We start from the raw sequence: 15,088 nt of genomic DNA on the forward strand, positions 1-15,088 counted from the left end.
CAGCCCTGTCTGCACACCCGGAGCTGCAAAAGTAGCTAGATGGGTTCCCTGAACGGAAGCCGGAGCCAGGGCCTGGGCCTGGTGTCATTGTTGCACATTCCCTGGGCCCGCTGCCCCGTGGATCCACTACGGCTGCCTCCCAGGCCCACTGGCTGCTGCTGCTCTGCGGGACTCTGCGTGGGCCTGGCTGCCCCCCTGTGCCCCATTCCTCCCGTGACGGTGTCCCAGCTGCTTCCCCCCGGCCGTGCGTGGACACATCACGGAATGAACGGGCAGGGCGCGGTCGCGTGTCGTCTGCCCCCAGCCCAAGGACGGGGGGTTGGTGGTTGGTGTGGAACAGCAGGGCTGTGGCAAGGCCAGTGCGTTAACCAGGTGGCAGAGATGGGGCGGGCAGCACCTGCTACAGGCGTTGAGAGGCAGGGCATTTCCTGCTCGATCTGTGCCCAGCTGCCAGAGCTCGGCTGAGGCTGTTGCTTTGGGCTGATGGGCCTGGAGAGTTTGGTTCCGGCCTAACTCCATCTCCTGGGGTCTGCCTCTTTGGGAAGCGGGCTAGTTGCCTCAGGAGGCCAGCTCAAGGGCTTGTGAAGGCTGCTCAGGCTCCTAGGCCCCTTCCCATTCCCAGCTGGGCAGAGAGGAGCGAGGCTGCCATGCCTGGACCTTGCAGGTGCTTGGGGACTGCCCCCCTCCTTGCCCAGGACACTGGCGAGCCGCTGGTGACTTTGGCAGGGTGAGTGGCCGCCTCAGCACCTGTGTCTGCTCATCAGCTGGGCTTGGGGTGATGCCTGCACATCTGCCCGGATGTTGCATCTCGGCCTGTCTCCAGCGGGTGGTAATTAGGCTCCGGCTGTGCCAGTCTCTCCCTTGACTCATTGCAGCCTGCACCGGTCAGACCAGCTGCCAGCCACAGGCCACCGAGAGATGGCCTGGTTTGGAACCAGGGTTCCTGGGGTTCCCCAGCTGAGTGGGGCGAGGGGTTTGCTGCCTGTGAGCGTGAAGGGACAGCCTGGTAGCTGGGCTCGGTTTTGGCTCTGCTGTAGACTCGGGTCTCCCTGTGGAGCAGTTGATTGCCTAGTGGTGCAGCGTCAAGTGCTGTGGCCAGTGGGACCCATCCAAGCGCTGGGCTAGGAGGACCCTGGAGGGGACAGAGAGCCCAGCGCTTCGGGCATCAGATACCCAGGTCCAATCCCTGCTCTGCCACAGGCACTCAGCCTTTCTGGGCCTCAGTTCCCGTCTCTGCTATGGGGTAACAGCGCAGCCCTGGTACCTACGGGAGGGGAATAAATACAATCAGGGCTGCGGTGTTCACACCTCTGCTCCCAGGACAGTCCTGGCTCTGGTGCACAAAGGGGGAGTTGGCCTGGGAGTTGCCTCCTGGAGCAGGGTTTTGAAGGCATTTCCTCCTCCCCAGGACAGGAGTCGCCCCTCAGCCCAAGGCTGGGGAAGGGGAGAGGAGCCGAGCCCGGCCGCTCTGGGGAGCCGGAGTCAAAGAGATGCTGCATGGCCCTGGATGAGTCTGTTTGATTTTCGTTCATTGCTGCCAGCCACGTCTGTCCCAGTGGGGCTGCAGCTGCCAGAGGCCTGGAAACACAGCACAGCTCGGTGGGGGCGCAGGGAGAGATGGTCAGGGGCATTCATGGCCCAACTCAGCCCACCCCTTCAGAGTGAGTCCCCTCCCCTCTCCTCCGCCCTGCTCGGGAAGCATTTGTGAATCTAGATCGAAATAATGGATAGCGTCAGCCACAGGGGCTTTGGCATTTTCCACTCCAAAGCTCTCTGCAAACCCAGCCAGTTAATTAACTAATTACAACAGCCATGTAGCCAAGAGCCCACTGCTCAACCCACCTCACCCCCAGAGGCCCAACCCACTTGGCCAGCAGGACCAGCCAGCCATTTTCCCAGGAGTGGAGAAGGCTGGCAAGGGGCACGCTGCCCGGGGAGGGTCTTGAACCCACAGGAGGCCTCTGGTTGATAGGAGAGGGCAGCGCAGGCTTGGAGCAGGGGTCGCTCTCTCTGCCTGTCACCTTCTCTGTGGCTCTAGCCAGGGAGATCCAGCTGGGGCCTGGGTGCTGCCCCTTCAGGGGGGCCTGGATCTTAGCTGGAAGCTTGGGAGGAGGTGGAGATGCTTGGGCGTCCTGTTGCCCAGGTTGGGGGAGTCCCAGAGGTGCTACGGTACTGTCCTGCCAGGCCTGTTGGACAAGTGCAGTTGGCACCTTTCCCCACCCCTTCTCCCGCAGCAGCGGCCCAGCCGTATCCAAAAGTATTTATTCAAGACCATTTGTATAAAAATTTCAGTGGTAAAAAGGAAGCTTTACAAATCGAGACACATTATATACACTGCTCTGTGCAGGGCCCAGCAGGTGTGTGGCTGAATGAGCCCCTCACCCCATCCAGGCAGCGAGGCGCACACAGGCCGTGGAGATGGGAATACAGGAAGTCTAGAGACCTGCAGGTAGTGGGAACTCCAGCCAGGCAGCAGCTACACTCAGCCTCTGCCCCACCCTGTTTCCTTTACAGGTGGCTGCTTTACAGAGGACAGGCAGTCCTGGGTGGGGCAAGGAGAGGAGGAAGAGATACTGTGGCAATGAGCCTAGGCAGACAGGAATGGGGCTGGGAGTTAGTGCCAAAGGAACTCCAGCTCTCAGTGTTTCTGGAGAGGCCAGGCTGGGGTGGATAGAGGGAATGGGGGTGTCATGGGTTTGGGGCTGCCAGCTCATTCCATCCTCAGGTGATTGTGGAGGACATGTTCATCTCCTTTGGGGAGCCTGGAGCCCAGCTCCCTGCTTCAGGCTAGCCAGCCCCAGGCCCCTGGCCAATGTGCAGTCAGCAGAACTGCCAGGGGAGGTCAGAATTTGGGGAGGGGGCACCTGCTCCAGACAGGGTTATACATTATTTTCCAGGTGTCACACCGTCCAGAATCCCGACACCCCACGTCACTGACACTAGGGTCCTGCGCCAGAAGAAATATTTTGCTCCAGGAGGTCCTGCTCCAGCCTGGGATGTGCTCAGCCCTACCGACAGGCTGTCCATGGGCCATTTGTGTGGGCCGCACACGTGCCTCCGCCTGCAGGACACTTCCACACCACCAGCCCGCAAGGCCTGTCCATCCTGCGCACTCCGCGGGGGCTGGCTCAGCCGGCCAGAGGTGCCAGCACCCCACCCCCTCCGAGTCCAGAGCCACTGGCCGGCCACCCGGCCAGGGCAGCAGCCGCAGTCGTCCGCTCTCAAAGCGAGTGGTGGAAAGTTCTGGCGGTCTCTTCTCTGGCAGTAAGGAGGAGAGGCCGCTCCCCGCAGGGCTGTGGCGGCTTTGGTTGCTCAGCTCAGCTGTGGGTCATTCGACCCGTAATACTGACCCCTTTGGGTCATCCGACCCGTAATAAGTCCTTAGGCTGCCAACGCACGCCTGGCTGAGACCCCAGCTGGGTGCGCACACGCGAGAGCTGCTCACGTGAGTGTTTGCAACAGCCCAGCCGGGGGCCTGCATCTCTCTGGGCCACAGGGTCCATTCCCGGCAGCAGTAGCCATCCAGCGGCTCAGCCGTAGCCATCCAGTGGCTCAGCCAGGCTCCCACCTCACAGGCCGTGCGGCACCAGCAGGGGCAGCAGGAGGCTGAGCAAGGTGACAGGGCTGCCGCTCCGCAGCGCCGAGTTCTGGCCCACACTCCTCAGGACCTGCACGTCCGCGTCGTCTGCAAGAGGAGAGACAGCAGGAGCCGCGTGAGCTCTCGGGCGTGGGGGTCCGGGGACTGAGTTGCAGCCAGTGGCTGACACCCAGCAACCGGGGTCACGTGTGAGCCGCAAGCCAACGGTGAGCCGGCCAGGCACATGCTGTGCAAGCTCCCTCCCGCAGTTTGTGGCTGCCCTTCATCCTGACCCCCAATCCCGCATTGCTCCCTTCTGCCTGGCCTGCAGCCCCCCGCAGCCCTGGCAGTCCAGACCTAGGCCTTGGAGCAGGCTCTTCCCTGTACTCTAGTGGGAGGGGATCTCAAGAATCTGGACTGAGGCTGCCAGATGCACAGCTCCATGGGGAACGCCTTTGCCCAGCTGCCTGCTGCTCCCCACAGCCCCTCATATGGCAGAGACCACACCAGCCCATTAGGGTCTGTTGGTCAGAGCCAGTAACGTACCTGCCTGGATCCCCCCCTTCTGCACCGGGGTGTGGACGGGCGGCGTCCCAGCTGCAAAGCAAACACAGAGACAAGCAGGTGAAGGGCAGCACCGAAGGCCCGTTACTGACCGCATGCCCCAGCAGCCAACCCGTGCCCCAGGTGTGGCTTCACCCCTTCTCTGCTCTGCAGCCTGAGTCGTTCCCATGCCTAGAGCCCTGCAAATCTGCGGGGAGCCGCTTTCTAGCCATGGACCATGCTGGCAGATCCGCTGGGGATGCACATTTTGTACCCGCGCAGGGCCGTGACCCTCCCCCAGAGCCGCAGGGAGCCAGGGTCCCAGTGACTCAGGCTGCCCTTCCCTGGATGCCTGGAGGGCGCGCAGGGCATGGTGATACAGTCAGGCTGCTGGGGCGCTCTGTGCCCGGCTGGGCGGGACCAAGACCCCAGAGATACTCACTGGTTTTGCCAGCCACAGTCACCTTCAGCTTCAGGCAGCCGTCCCCGTGGTGGTGAATTGGCTTTGCTGTAAGCAAGAGACGGGTGGGTCAGAGCTGTGCTCTCCGTACCCACAGGGGCTATTTCTCCCGCTGTCAGGAGAGGCCCACGGAGTCAGGGTCTCTCCCAGGCCAATCAGAGCAGGGGCCAGAGAGCAGACCCTTGGGGGGTGGGGGACATGTAACACCTTAAAGACCATGTCACCTGCACATTAGTCCCTGCCTCCCACGAACCAGCGCACTCCCCTTCCCACTTGGCCAGGCCGCCCCAGCCCATGTGAGCCACCATAGTCCCGGCCAGGCCTCATACCCCCCAGCCCCACTGCGTCCACCCCTATCCCCAGCCAGGCCCTTCCCCAACCCCCAGCCCCAGTGCACCCATCCATAGCCCTGGCCAGGCCCCACACACTCCAGCCCCGTGCCCCCCGCCAGGCCCCACCCCCGCCAGCCCCGTGGCCCCCGCCAGGCCCCGCCCCCGCCAGCCCCGTGCCCCCCGCCAGCCCCGTGCCCCCCGCCATAGCCAGCCCCGTGCCCCCCGGGCACTCACAGATGTAGTAGTAGCTCTGTCCCTCCTTGAACTCCTTCCCCAGGGTGAAGGGTGTGAAGCGCTGGAACTTCTCAGAGAACCGCTCGGGGCCGTGCAGGGCGGCCGGCTTGTTGCACTCCCAGCGGATCTGCTCCTTGGAGCGGGGTTTGCAGGCCGCGTACTCCTCGTACTCCACCAGGTAGAGAGTGTAGCGCTCCATGGTGCGGGCCGGCACGCTGCCCTCCTCGTAGTGCGGGCAGATGATGTCCAGGTAGTCGTTGAGCCGGACCTCCACTGTGTAGTCATCCAACAGGAACCTGGGGCCAGGAGGAGTGGGCAGGGGGCAGGGCGGTCAGCACGGAGCAGGCAGATGCAGGCAGGGTGAGACTGTGCTGACAAGAAGTCAGCCCTCTACTCCCAGCCAGCCCGCACCATGGGGGGCAGACATCCAGGGAGAGGGAGGGAAGGGGCAGGTGCCCCAGATGCAGAGGGGCCAGTGCAGATTGTGGGGATGGGGGTAACAGAGCAGCCACTGGATTGGGAGTTGATTTCCCAGCACTGTATCTTGCCCCCCCCCCCCGCCCCCTGACACACATCCCCACCCACCGCAGTCTGGGGCATTTTATGAGGTGAAGAAACAGATGGGAAAATAATGTGCCCTGGTGTGACAACCTGTTAAACCCTCTAGTGCCCAGCATGGGGCCGAGACCCCCAAGGCCCACTGCTCCTCATGGTGCCAGGCCAGGAGGAGCCTTGGAGCAGGGAAAAACCGAATGCTGCCCTGGGAACTCCAGGTTCCGCCAGGGGAGATTCCTGGGAGCCGATCACCCTGTCCCCCAGACAGGCCCATCTCTTCCCCCGGGTGGGCACTGGACACACCCCAAACCTGTCCCATGATGTCACAGACCCGCTGTCTTTGCTCAGTGGAGATGCAGCCTGGGGGTCTGGGGGTTGTGGAGGAGGGAGACACCCCCGGGGGGGGGGGGGGGAGGCATGTCCCAGAGAATAACTGCTCCCTCCCTCGGTGTCCTGTTGCTCATCCCCTGGGAGCCAGGAGTTTGAGCAGCTGTCGCAGCTGCCCCATTAGCCAGGGCAGACGGCCAGTCTCCGCTCCATGCTGGTCCCCCATCTCATCACCTCATTAGGGCTCCTCTCCCCATGCCGGGGCAGACAAGGGCTGCCCCTCCCGCTGCAGGCAGGCTCTCGGACATGGTGACATAGGGGGGAACTGGGCTCTGCTCCCTGAGAGGGCACGGGGGGGGGCAGCAGCTCCCCTCTCCCAAACTAGCTAGCCCCTGACCCTGCTCCAGCCCCTGCAGTCCAGGTACCTCACAGACACCCTCAGAATTGCAGCCATCTCTGGGGCAGGCTGCAGCAGACAGCACAACAGCTGGGGCGGGGGGAGGAAGCAGCTTCTCTCCTGGGGCCCACTCCTGGGGCCAGTGAGCCGGCGACCTCACACCCCGAAGCAAGCTGGGGCTGGCAGCTGAGTGGTTCAAGACCAACAGCCCCCCGCTTGCCCCACGCAGCTGGGGAGGCCCCTCTGTCTGGCCCCAGTGCCCAGGTGGAGAGCTCTGGCTCCGGGGGAGGGAATCGGCCCCTCCTGCTGGGGAGTTTTGGGGGTGGCTCCCAGCGGGCGCGTCTCCAGCGGGTAATTCCACCGGCGGATTCCGGGCTTCCCCTGCTCACCAGCCTGTCAGAGCCAGGAGCTTCGCTCCCATCTTCCCTGGGAAGGGGACACCAGGGCCCCGGCCCCCAGCTGACCCGGGCCGAGGGCAAGCGCCTGGCACGGACAGAGGGTCCCAACCCCCCTGGGACCCGCCTGCCCCATCAGCCCCACACCTGGCGCTGACTCGGGGGCCGATTCCGCACAGCCTGGCCACGGCCAGCCCCACATCCTGCCTCCTGCAGCTGCCCCACCGATGTGTTTGTCAACAGGCTTCCTGCTGGTGCACGCGCTTCCCCGTGCCCCTGGCGCCTTCCCCTGGCCCCCCGCCAGCCCCGGGAAGGAAGAGGCCCATGTCCAGCCGGGAGCTGGGTCCTGGGAAAGGAAAGGCCAGCTGGGTTCCCCCCCCCCCCAGCGCTTGGCGCAAACACCCCGTGGCTGGTGAACTTTAGCCCCGCCAGCTGCACCGGCCGGGATTGGCAGGGCCAGGGCTGACCCCCTCCCGCAGCCCGTGGGGCGAGCCCGCTCTTATTCGGCTCCCCCCGTGCCAATGCAAGAGCGGAGTCTGGAGAGTGAGCCCGGCACCCCGGATCGGCCCCAGTACTGGGGAGCCCTCAGCTCCCCGCCCCGGGGCCCCCGGACCCACCCGCTCAGGCCAGGTCCCGTCGCGGAGCCGCGGCTGGCAGGGGCCGGTCACAGCCGGGGGCGAGGTGGGGAGAGGGAGGCGCCGCTTGGGCGAAGGATCGTGACCTGCTGGCGAGCCCGGCTCAGCCCGCAGCACTGCGCGGCGCGAACAAAGGCCGAACTTCCCCGGGCTCCCCGTTCGCCTCCAGCCCGTCTCGGGGGCGCAGGCTGGAGCGGCGGCCCCCGGGCACCTCGGGGCTCCCAGCGGGGCAGGGCGGGGGCCGCCCCCCACGTGTTTACAAACTCCGCCGTGGGGCGCGGGGGAGACCCCGCCACCAGACAGCGCGGCCGGTCCCAGAGCCCGGTACCCGCCGGAGCCTGAGCCGAGATCCCCCGACGCGTGACCGGGCACGGGTCGGGCGTAGCCGGGCACCCTCGGGTTGTTCCCAGGCCAGTTTCGTCTGGCTCCTTCCCGAGCGCCCCGGGGCCCGGGCTGGTGGGCGGCTCGGGGGCCCCGGGGCCGGGCGCTGGAGCGGGGCTGGGGGCTGCCCGGGGCTCCCTGGCGGAGGGGGGCAGGCGGGATGCGGGGCCGCCGCACTCACTTGGGGTTGGAGCTGTTCCAGAACACGGGGTGCCGGTCCGCGGCCGCCAGCCAGCAGCAGAGCCCCAGCAGGGGCGCCCAGAGCAGCGCCATGGGGCTGGCCAGGGGGTCGCTGTGTGCCGGGCACGGCAGCCCAGCCTCCGCCTTATGTACCGGGCCCGCCCTGGGCGGGAGGAGCCGGCCCGCCCCCAGCGAGAGACAACAACACGGGGCGGTTCAACACATGGGGCTGTACAATCAGAGCAGCACAATGCTACACAAAGAACCACAACACCCCACAGAGCGATCGACCCATCCAGAGCAAAACAAAACCACACAGAGCGACACAATAGCCCATGGAGAAACACAGTCACAATATGGAGCAACATAACAACACACACGCACAGCCACAGCACACACAACACAATGACAACGCACCGAGTCACACTCAGAGCTAAAGAACAGCATCACACTAGACAACAAGCAAATAGCAAAAGGACAACACACAGTGTCACCTATGGCAAAACAACCTGGAGAGTGACACACACAAACAGCGGTACCATGATAACACACAGTACAGCACAAGGCCACACAGCAACACAAACCAGGCACCTGGGAACACTGCCCCAGGAGCTGGGTCCCATCTCTGGGGGTGGCTTTGGGTCCTGTACTGGTGCCCACACGGCTCCCCTGTGTTATTAGACAGCACCCGAGTGAGCCCTGGCTCATGCTGGCGTCACTGGGCACGAGCCTGTCCTGGTGCGGGCAGCCTGCCAGCCACTCAGCCAGGGCTGAGCACCCGCTCTGAGGCGTCCTGGCGGCCCTTGCTCACTGCAGGGATTCAGGGCTCCTCACTTCCTGGCCAAAGAGTCCTGGCCTGGTGCTGGGCACAGATGAAGACCAATCTCCTGCCCCACTGAAGCCAGTGGGAGTTTTGCCAGTGGTTCGGCTAAGCTGTGGACTGCAGGCGGGCGGCCTTAGAACGGCTACCCCTCCCTGGCCCTGAGGTGGCTGCATGTCAGTGATGGGTGAAGGGATCCTGGAGAGCGGCCAGCTGGCCTGCAGGCAATGCTGTCCCTACACACCTCCCAGAGAACCTGCTTTATCTGGTGTGTTTTGGGGACATCAAAAACATCTGGGCAAGTGGGGCTTGGGGAGCAGCTGATGAGGTGTAGGGGACAGAGCGAGATTTTGATAGGCAGGTAGCTGGATAACAGGCACCCGCCTCCTTTCCCCCTTATCAGCCATGTCTATTCTCCCAGGGCTTTGCACCAGCCACAAACATGCCCAGCTCCCCCACCCCCACTCCTATTTGCTCTCCGTTTGTTTGATATTGTGAAATACCTTCCCAGTAGAATTGCTTTGGCAAAGGGAGATTGCTCCAGCCTGGGGCTGGGGCTTTGCAGCGCTGGGGCCCTTCAGAGAGCCATTCCCGCATCCAGGCCAGAGCCATGTGTCCTTAGCCAGCTGAGCGGTGCATGGCTATGCCTCGCGTCTGCCCCGAACACCGATCCATTCTTGTTAAGCCTTGCTGAGCGACGCTTCACCGGAGTCTCGTGAGCTGATAACTCAGCCACGTTTGCAAAACAACTTTCCTCTTGTTTATTACATAATGAGCCATTGATTGTGGGTAATGTTGCATGCCCCACTCACGCTTGGAGCTGGCTGCAGCCACACTGGGACTGGTCCCTGGAGCCGCTGGAAGGTCTTGGTAAGACAACTTCACCTCTGAGTCCTGGCACGGTGGCTGTCACCGGGCTCCCTAGGGCAGTGGGTCCTGACACACCTTCCCACACCAGTCACCTACCACTGGGCCATGTGCCGGTCAGGGTCAAGCACCCAGACCCCCCAGGGCATCTCTCGAATGTGCATGTCACATGGGCAGCTGGATGCGATGACCACAGAACGAGGCCAGGCCTTCCTTCCACTACCCCAGGTCCACTGGGGTCAGCGAGGTGTCAGATCCCCCAGATAGGCCCCCACAGCCTGCCCAGACCCCAGCACCTGCCCCATCTGCATCTGCACCCAGCTACCATTGCTGGCTGCTGCTTCCTGTGGTGGTGGGGGGCCCTCACCGTAGCCTCTTTCATCTTCCCTCTTCACAGCCAGCCCTGAAGCCAGCCCATAACTTCTAATTACTGCATTAGCAGGACTCCGGCTCCCACCAAGCTGGCTTGGCTTGGGCAGCCACTGCTTGCATGCATTTGTAATCTCCCAGTAGTGACCTTTGGGGTGGCCCACATGGGGCACAAAATGCTTTAATCCTACACCCTCCAGGGCGAAGGTGGGGTTAGCCCCACTGTACAGCTAACAGGGGAAACTGAGGCACAAAGTGGGGACAGGATCACACAGAGAGTCAGGGTCACAATAAAGCATAGAACCCAGGAGTCCTGACTCCCAGCTCCTCCCCACAAACCACTGGCAGCCCTGATGACCTGGTGGTGATAACAGCTCATGAGGCACCTTCAGAGACCCCCCGCCCCAGGCTCCAGAGTTGCCGAGCCTGGCAGGAATTGAAGCAGTGGGCAAAGGGAGTTGTGAGACGACCCGTCATGCCAGCCTTTGCCCAGCTCCCTGGGCCTCTGCCCCAGGAAAGAGCCAGACACACCAAGCCAGGACAGGCCTCTTCCCGCCTGAAGGCCCCCGGGACACCCCATTTCTGGGACAAGGAGCAGCCAGGCCCCCACCAGCACGGGTACAACCAACGGGTGAGCTGAGGCTAGGCAGAGCCCTGCTGGTTCCCAGCTGTCCCTCCCCCAATTGCGCTGGGGCGACCTTCCCCCATGGCCAGCAGTAGCCTGGTGATAACAGGATTTATGGCTATGATTTCACTCCAAGGACATCACCCCCTGCACGCTTGCTGGAGGTGGCGGGGGGAGCTGGCGACCCAGGGGCCTCGTCATTTGCTCTGTGGGGATGAAGGATTCAGGGCTGGGGGTGGAGGGACAAAGCCCCAAGTGAAGTTGGGATGGCCATATGGGGTGGGAGCTCAGGGCCTCATGGCGAGGCCCGTGCCCCATAGCTGGCAGATCACGGGGGTGATCGTATTGTCAGCCCCTGGATTTCCAATACAGGTGAGGTTTGGGGTGCATGATGAGCTCCCCCCAATCTAGGGGCCAGGAGTCTAGGTGCTGGCAGGGCAGGGGTGCCTCTCCACGGTGCTGGCAGGGCAGAAGCCGCGTTGGGCACAGCACAGGAGCAGGACAGGTCTGGGGGTAGGGTTGGTTTGGGGTCACCCCTGCGCTGGGGGCCCGACCCGGCTGGGGGGTGAGGTGAGGGCAAGGGGTAGGGGTGAGGTCAGTGCCAGGGCAGGGCAATGCCCTCTCAGGCATGACTCTCCCTTCACATGCTAGGCGACGTGTGCAGGACAAAGGTGAGCGTGCAAGGTGTAAACATGGTGCGAGACAAACACGGCGGGTGGCGCACGCAGTGGGCGGTGCCCAAGGGGCCAGGACCCACACCTTGCAGGCTATTTATGGCTGAGCAGGTAGAGTAGAGTGCCCAGGTGGGAGCTGGCCCCTGCCAGCGGTGACGTGACTGGGTCTGGGGAACATGGCGGGGGCGGCTGGCCCAGCGCCTAATTCGGGAGCAAAGGCCAGGGCTGCTGTGTGATCCGTGCAGCCAGGCAGGTAGCTGAGACCTGGGGGTGGCACCACAGGGAAGCCTGTGCAAGGGGCGGGCCCAGGGAGGCAGGGGGCCCGGGGCGGGGACAGGCTCCTTGGCGTGCCCGAGGTTTAAGCGGCGGCTTGGTGCCCGAGCTGCCCTACAGGCCCTGCTGCCAGCCTGGTACCAGCGAGGCCCTTGTGCAAAACTTTCCTCATCCCCTGCCAGGGTCCCAGGCTGGGTGGGTCTGTGGCTTCCTGCCCCCACAACCAGAGAGGAACCTGGGACCAGCTTCCCAAGGCCCCCTCCCCCCAGCTCTTCTCTCAGGCTCTAGGTACGGCAGGTTCCAGCCAAGGGCTGCCCCTCCCCATGAGAGCGAGGCTTGGGCATGTGTGCACGGTGCCAGCATGGTGCCATGGGGGCTCAGAGCTCCTCAGGGCCCCACTGGGCCTCTCCCAGTGGGCGCAGCATTTAGGGAGGTGACTCCTTGGAGTTCCCATGCAGCCCCTGGTCTGGAAGGGCCAGCGCTCTCCATATCCAGCTCATACCCATACAGGGGGTGCAGTCCCACTGAATTCCTGGAGGCCACGGAGCCCAGCAGGGCCCTACCACTGGCCCTACCAGGAACCTGCCCTGGAGTCCCGAGTCCTGCAGAGCGCATGGGGCTGCCCCATGGCCGGGGGACTCTGGGCCAGGCCAGGCTGGGGAAAGGAGCCAAGTTCCAGGCATGTTGCAAAAGGGATTTTGCAAGTGGAGCTGCTACTCCTCCCAGGGCCTGTGACTCACCTCCCCCCACCCCCCAGCACCAAGGCAACCCCCCCCCCCACACACACACACTGCAAATCGCCTGGCTTTTCCCCCTGGGAGGCCTCTCCACCGCAGGCCAGGTGGGGATAGGGAAGGGGAGCCCCATGCCAGCCAGGAGGAGGGTGGGACGGACGGACGGGAAGCAGAGAATGGCAGAGGCCGAGAGGCCGGCAGCAGGGAGGAGAGCGCTTGCCTCTCCTTTGTGAAATGACCCCCCAGTTACGTCAGCAGCTCCCAGCCTGGCCCGTGGACGGACAGATGGCTGCATGCCCAGCCTGGCTTGGGTAACGGGCTGGCTTGGGGGGTCCTGGGGCCACACTTGCTCCTTTGACTCTGCTTCCAGGGGAAGACGGGTCTTCCGAACCCTCAACAGGCTGCTCCCCCGCTGAGCACTGGGCACCCCCCGGCTATAACTGAGCTCCCAGGCGCAAGGCTCTCCCTGTCACGGGGCAGGGAGCAGCAGGGCTAGCCTGCTTGCGGGAGGGGGTGCTTCTGGGCAGGGACGGGGTTAGGCTCACTGGAGCAACAGGGGCAGCAAAGCCCCCAGCCCCATAGCAAGGCTGGGGTGCGCCCCACACTCATAGGCCCCAGCAACGCTCAGCGCCTGCTCGCTGGAGGAGCCAGGGGTGGGAAAGACGTTTGTGCGGTTCCAGGCCTGGCCAGCACCAAGATGCAGAGACCCCCTAACTGGGAATTGGGTCAGGCTGGTATGTAAAGGTGCAGACAACAAACGCCTTGTGCTTTACGGCTGGCAAACGCGTCAGGCGAGCCAGGCCTGACGCAGCACCTCCTCGCTGGGTGCAGGTTTTTACAGGCCACAAGGCCTGCGCCGGCTGCAAGGCCGAGCCAGTCCAGGTGGCGCAGGGCAAGCGGGGTGGCCGTGCAGCCAGGTGTGAGTAAACGCCACTGCTCCCCAGCTGAGCCAGAGGTAAACTCCATTCGTGGCTGGAGCACCCGCCCGCAGGACCTGTCTGGCAGGTTTGCTGGCTCCTCCCCACGCCCCAGACAAGCCTAGGCCAGCTCCATGGAGGCAGCTGCCTGCACACCCAGCTGCTGCAGGTGGGGAGCTAGGGGAGCTATGGGGTGGCAGGATCCAGAGAGCACCGCCCACTGGGCAGCACAGGGCACCCATGACAGCACTTGGGCACCCTCTGCCCCAAGATACCAGCTGGGATCGAGCCAGGCCAGCACTGCCCCCATGCCAGCCAGGCGCTGGTTGGATGCAGTAATGGTTTTGTAGTCTCAGTGAATTACCAACTGCAGGAGCTGGGATCCTGGAACCAGATTCCCCCGCCCCCATCTGCTGCTCTGACCGAGTTTCTTTGCCCAAGGGGACTGCTGGGGGCTCAACCCTGGGCCAGGGCCCTGCATCCCTCCAGGGTCTGTCAGCCCGTGGAGGGGGCTGCAGGGGGCTCGGCCCAGGAGCAGGGGCCCAGCATCCTGCCAGGTCTGTGTCAGCCAGTGGTGTGATGTGAGATTCCTCCCACAAGGTTACTGTGTTACTGGGGAACAGTGTCAGCACAATTAGCCACAGCCCCCGCCTCCTCCAGCCATCACCTCTCCCAGCAGGGGGTGCTCAGACCCTGGGGTTGGATTGAACTTCCCAGCAGAGGCTTTTGCAAACTAGGGAATCTCCCGCCATGCCCCCAGCAGCTGCTGTCCCTCGAATGCCCTTGCCCTGCACAGGGGAGGGTGTCAGAGCTGTGGGGCTGGCCAAGGCAGCTGGCTGGGAGCCCCTAGAGCTGCAGCTGGGATTGGGGGCCTGCACTGGGGGTCCAGGGCTCCCCCAGGGGTTGAACCCTGCTCCGCCCCTCCAGGCCTCATCTGCATTCAAGGGGGGAGTTTAAACAGGTTGGACCAAGCTGGTGCTAAGCCCCGAAGGGAGACAGCTGGGGCAGCAGGGCCAGGTGTGCAGGACCTGGCCCAATCCCCCTCCTGCCCAAGCCATTCTGAAGGGGAGCATGGTGGCAGCTCCCCCCCGTGCCATCCCCACACACACTGGCCAGGCAAAGAGCAAGAAGAGGGATTTGGGTTGCAAACTATAAACCCAGATCCATTCCCTGCCCTCCCATTCCTGCCCCCACCCCCCCCAGGAGGTAGGGAGCCCTGGCCAGGCTGGGCATGTCTTACTCAGAGGTCCCCTGACTGCAGGGGGCCCTGTGCTAGCAGGAAATCGGGGAAAAGCTGGGGCATGGGGAGAATGCTGCTGCCCAGACCCAGGGAGGAGCAAGATCCCCCCCGGAGCTCAACAGACCGGCCCAGACAGGGACTGTGGCCAGCGGGGGTGGGGGGGCTGGTGGCAAGTTCGGGATTCCCCATGGGACCCAACTGGCCCCAGCGAGGGGTGCCAGGTACAGCAGGCATGCAGCTGCGAGTCAGCACCTGGGCACCTCTGCCATGGGACTGCCAGCACCAGGACCCCCAAACACAGCGGGAGGAGGCGCCTGGTGCATTCCCTCAACCCCAGCTGGGCTGAGCCCCTCTGGGGTGGGGGGGCCACTTACCTGGGGCACCCCCAGGTGCCAGCTCTTATCCAGAGGGGGTGTCTCCTGCCTCTGCCAGGCCTGGGGTCCCTGGAAGGGGTTGGGTGAGGGAGAGCACTGGTCCTGTGCAGGGACACGCAATCACACGCATGCTCTTCTGCATGACAACATAATGCTCACACGCAGAGCCAGACGAGTGG

General features: G+C 64.0%; 1 protein-coding gene across 2 annotated transcripts; it reads right to left on the reverse strand.

Annotated features, from left to right (window-relative positions):
- Nucleotides 1-2,248: 2,248 nt before the first annotated feature.
- On the reverse strand, nucleotides 2,249-8,158 carry EFNA1 (ephrin A1). 2 transcript variants are annotated; one of them, XM_048828592.2, is made up of 5 exons: nucleotides 8,018-8,158; nucleotides 5,147-5,442; nucleotides 4,563-4,628; nucleotides 4,124-4,174; nucleotides 2,249-3,685 (listed from the first exon to the last, which is right to left on the reverse strand). In XM_048828592.2, the coding sequence occupies exons 1-5, from the start codon at nucleotides 8,107-8,109 to the stop codon at nucleotides 3,570-3,572; spliced, it is 621 nt and encodes a 206-aa protein (XP_048684549.1). In that variant the 5' UTR covers nucleotides 8,110-8,158; the 3' UTR covers nucleotides 2,249-3,569. The 2 variants fall into 2 exon arrangements, with proteins under 2 accessions (XP_048684549.1, XP_074978931.1); XM_075122830.1 differs by lacking the exon at nucleotides 4,124-4,174.
- Nucleotides 8,159-15,088: the final 6,930 nt, after the last annotated feature.

This window comes from Caretta caretta, chromosome 24, assembly GCF_965140235.1.
Source record: "Caretta caretta isolate rCarCar2 chromosome 24, rCarCar1.hap1, whole genome shotgun sequence".
Lineage (NCBI taxonomy): Eukaryota > Metazoa > Chordata > Testudines > Cheloniidae > Caretta > Caretta caretta.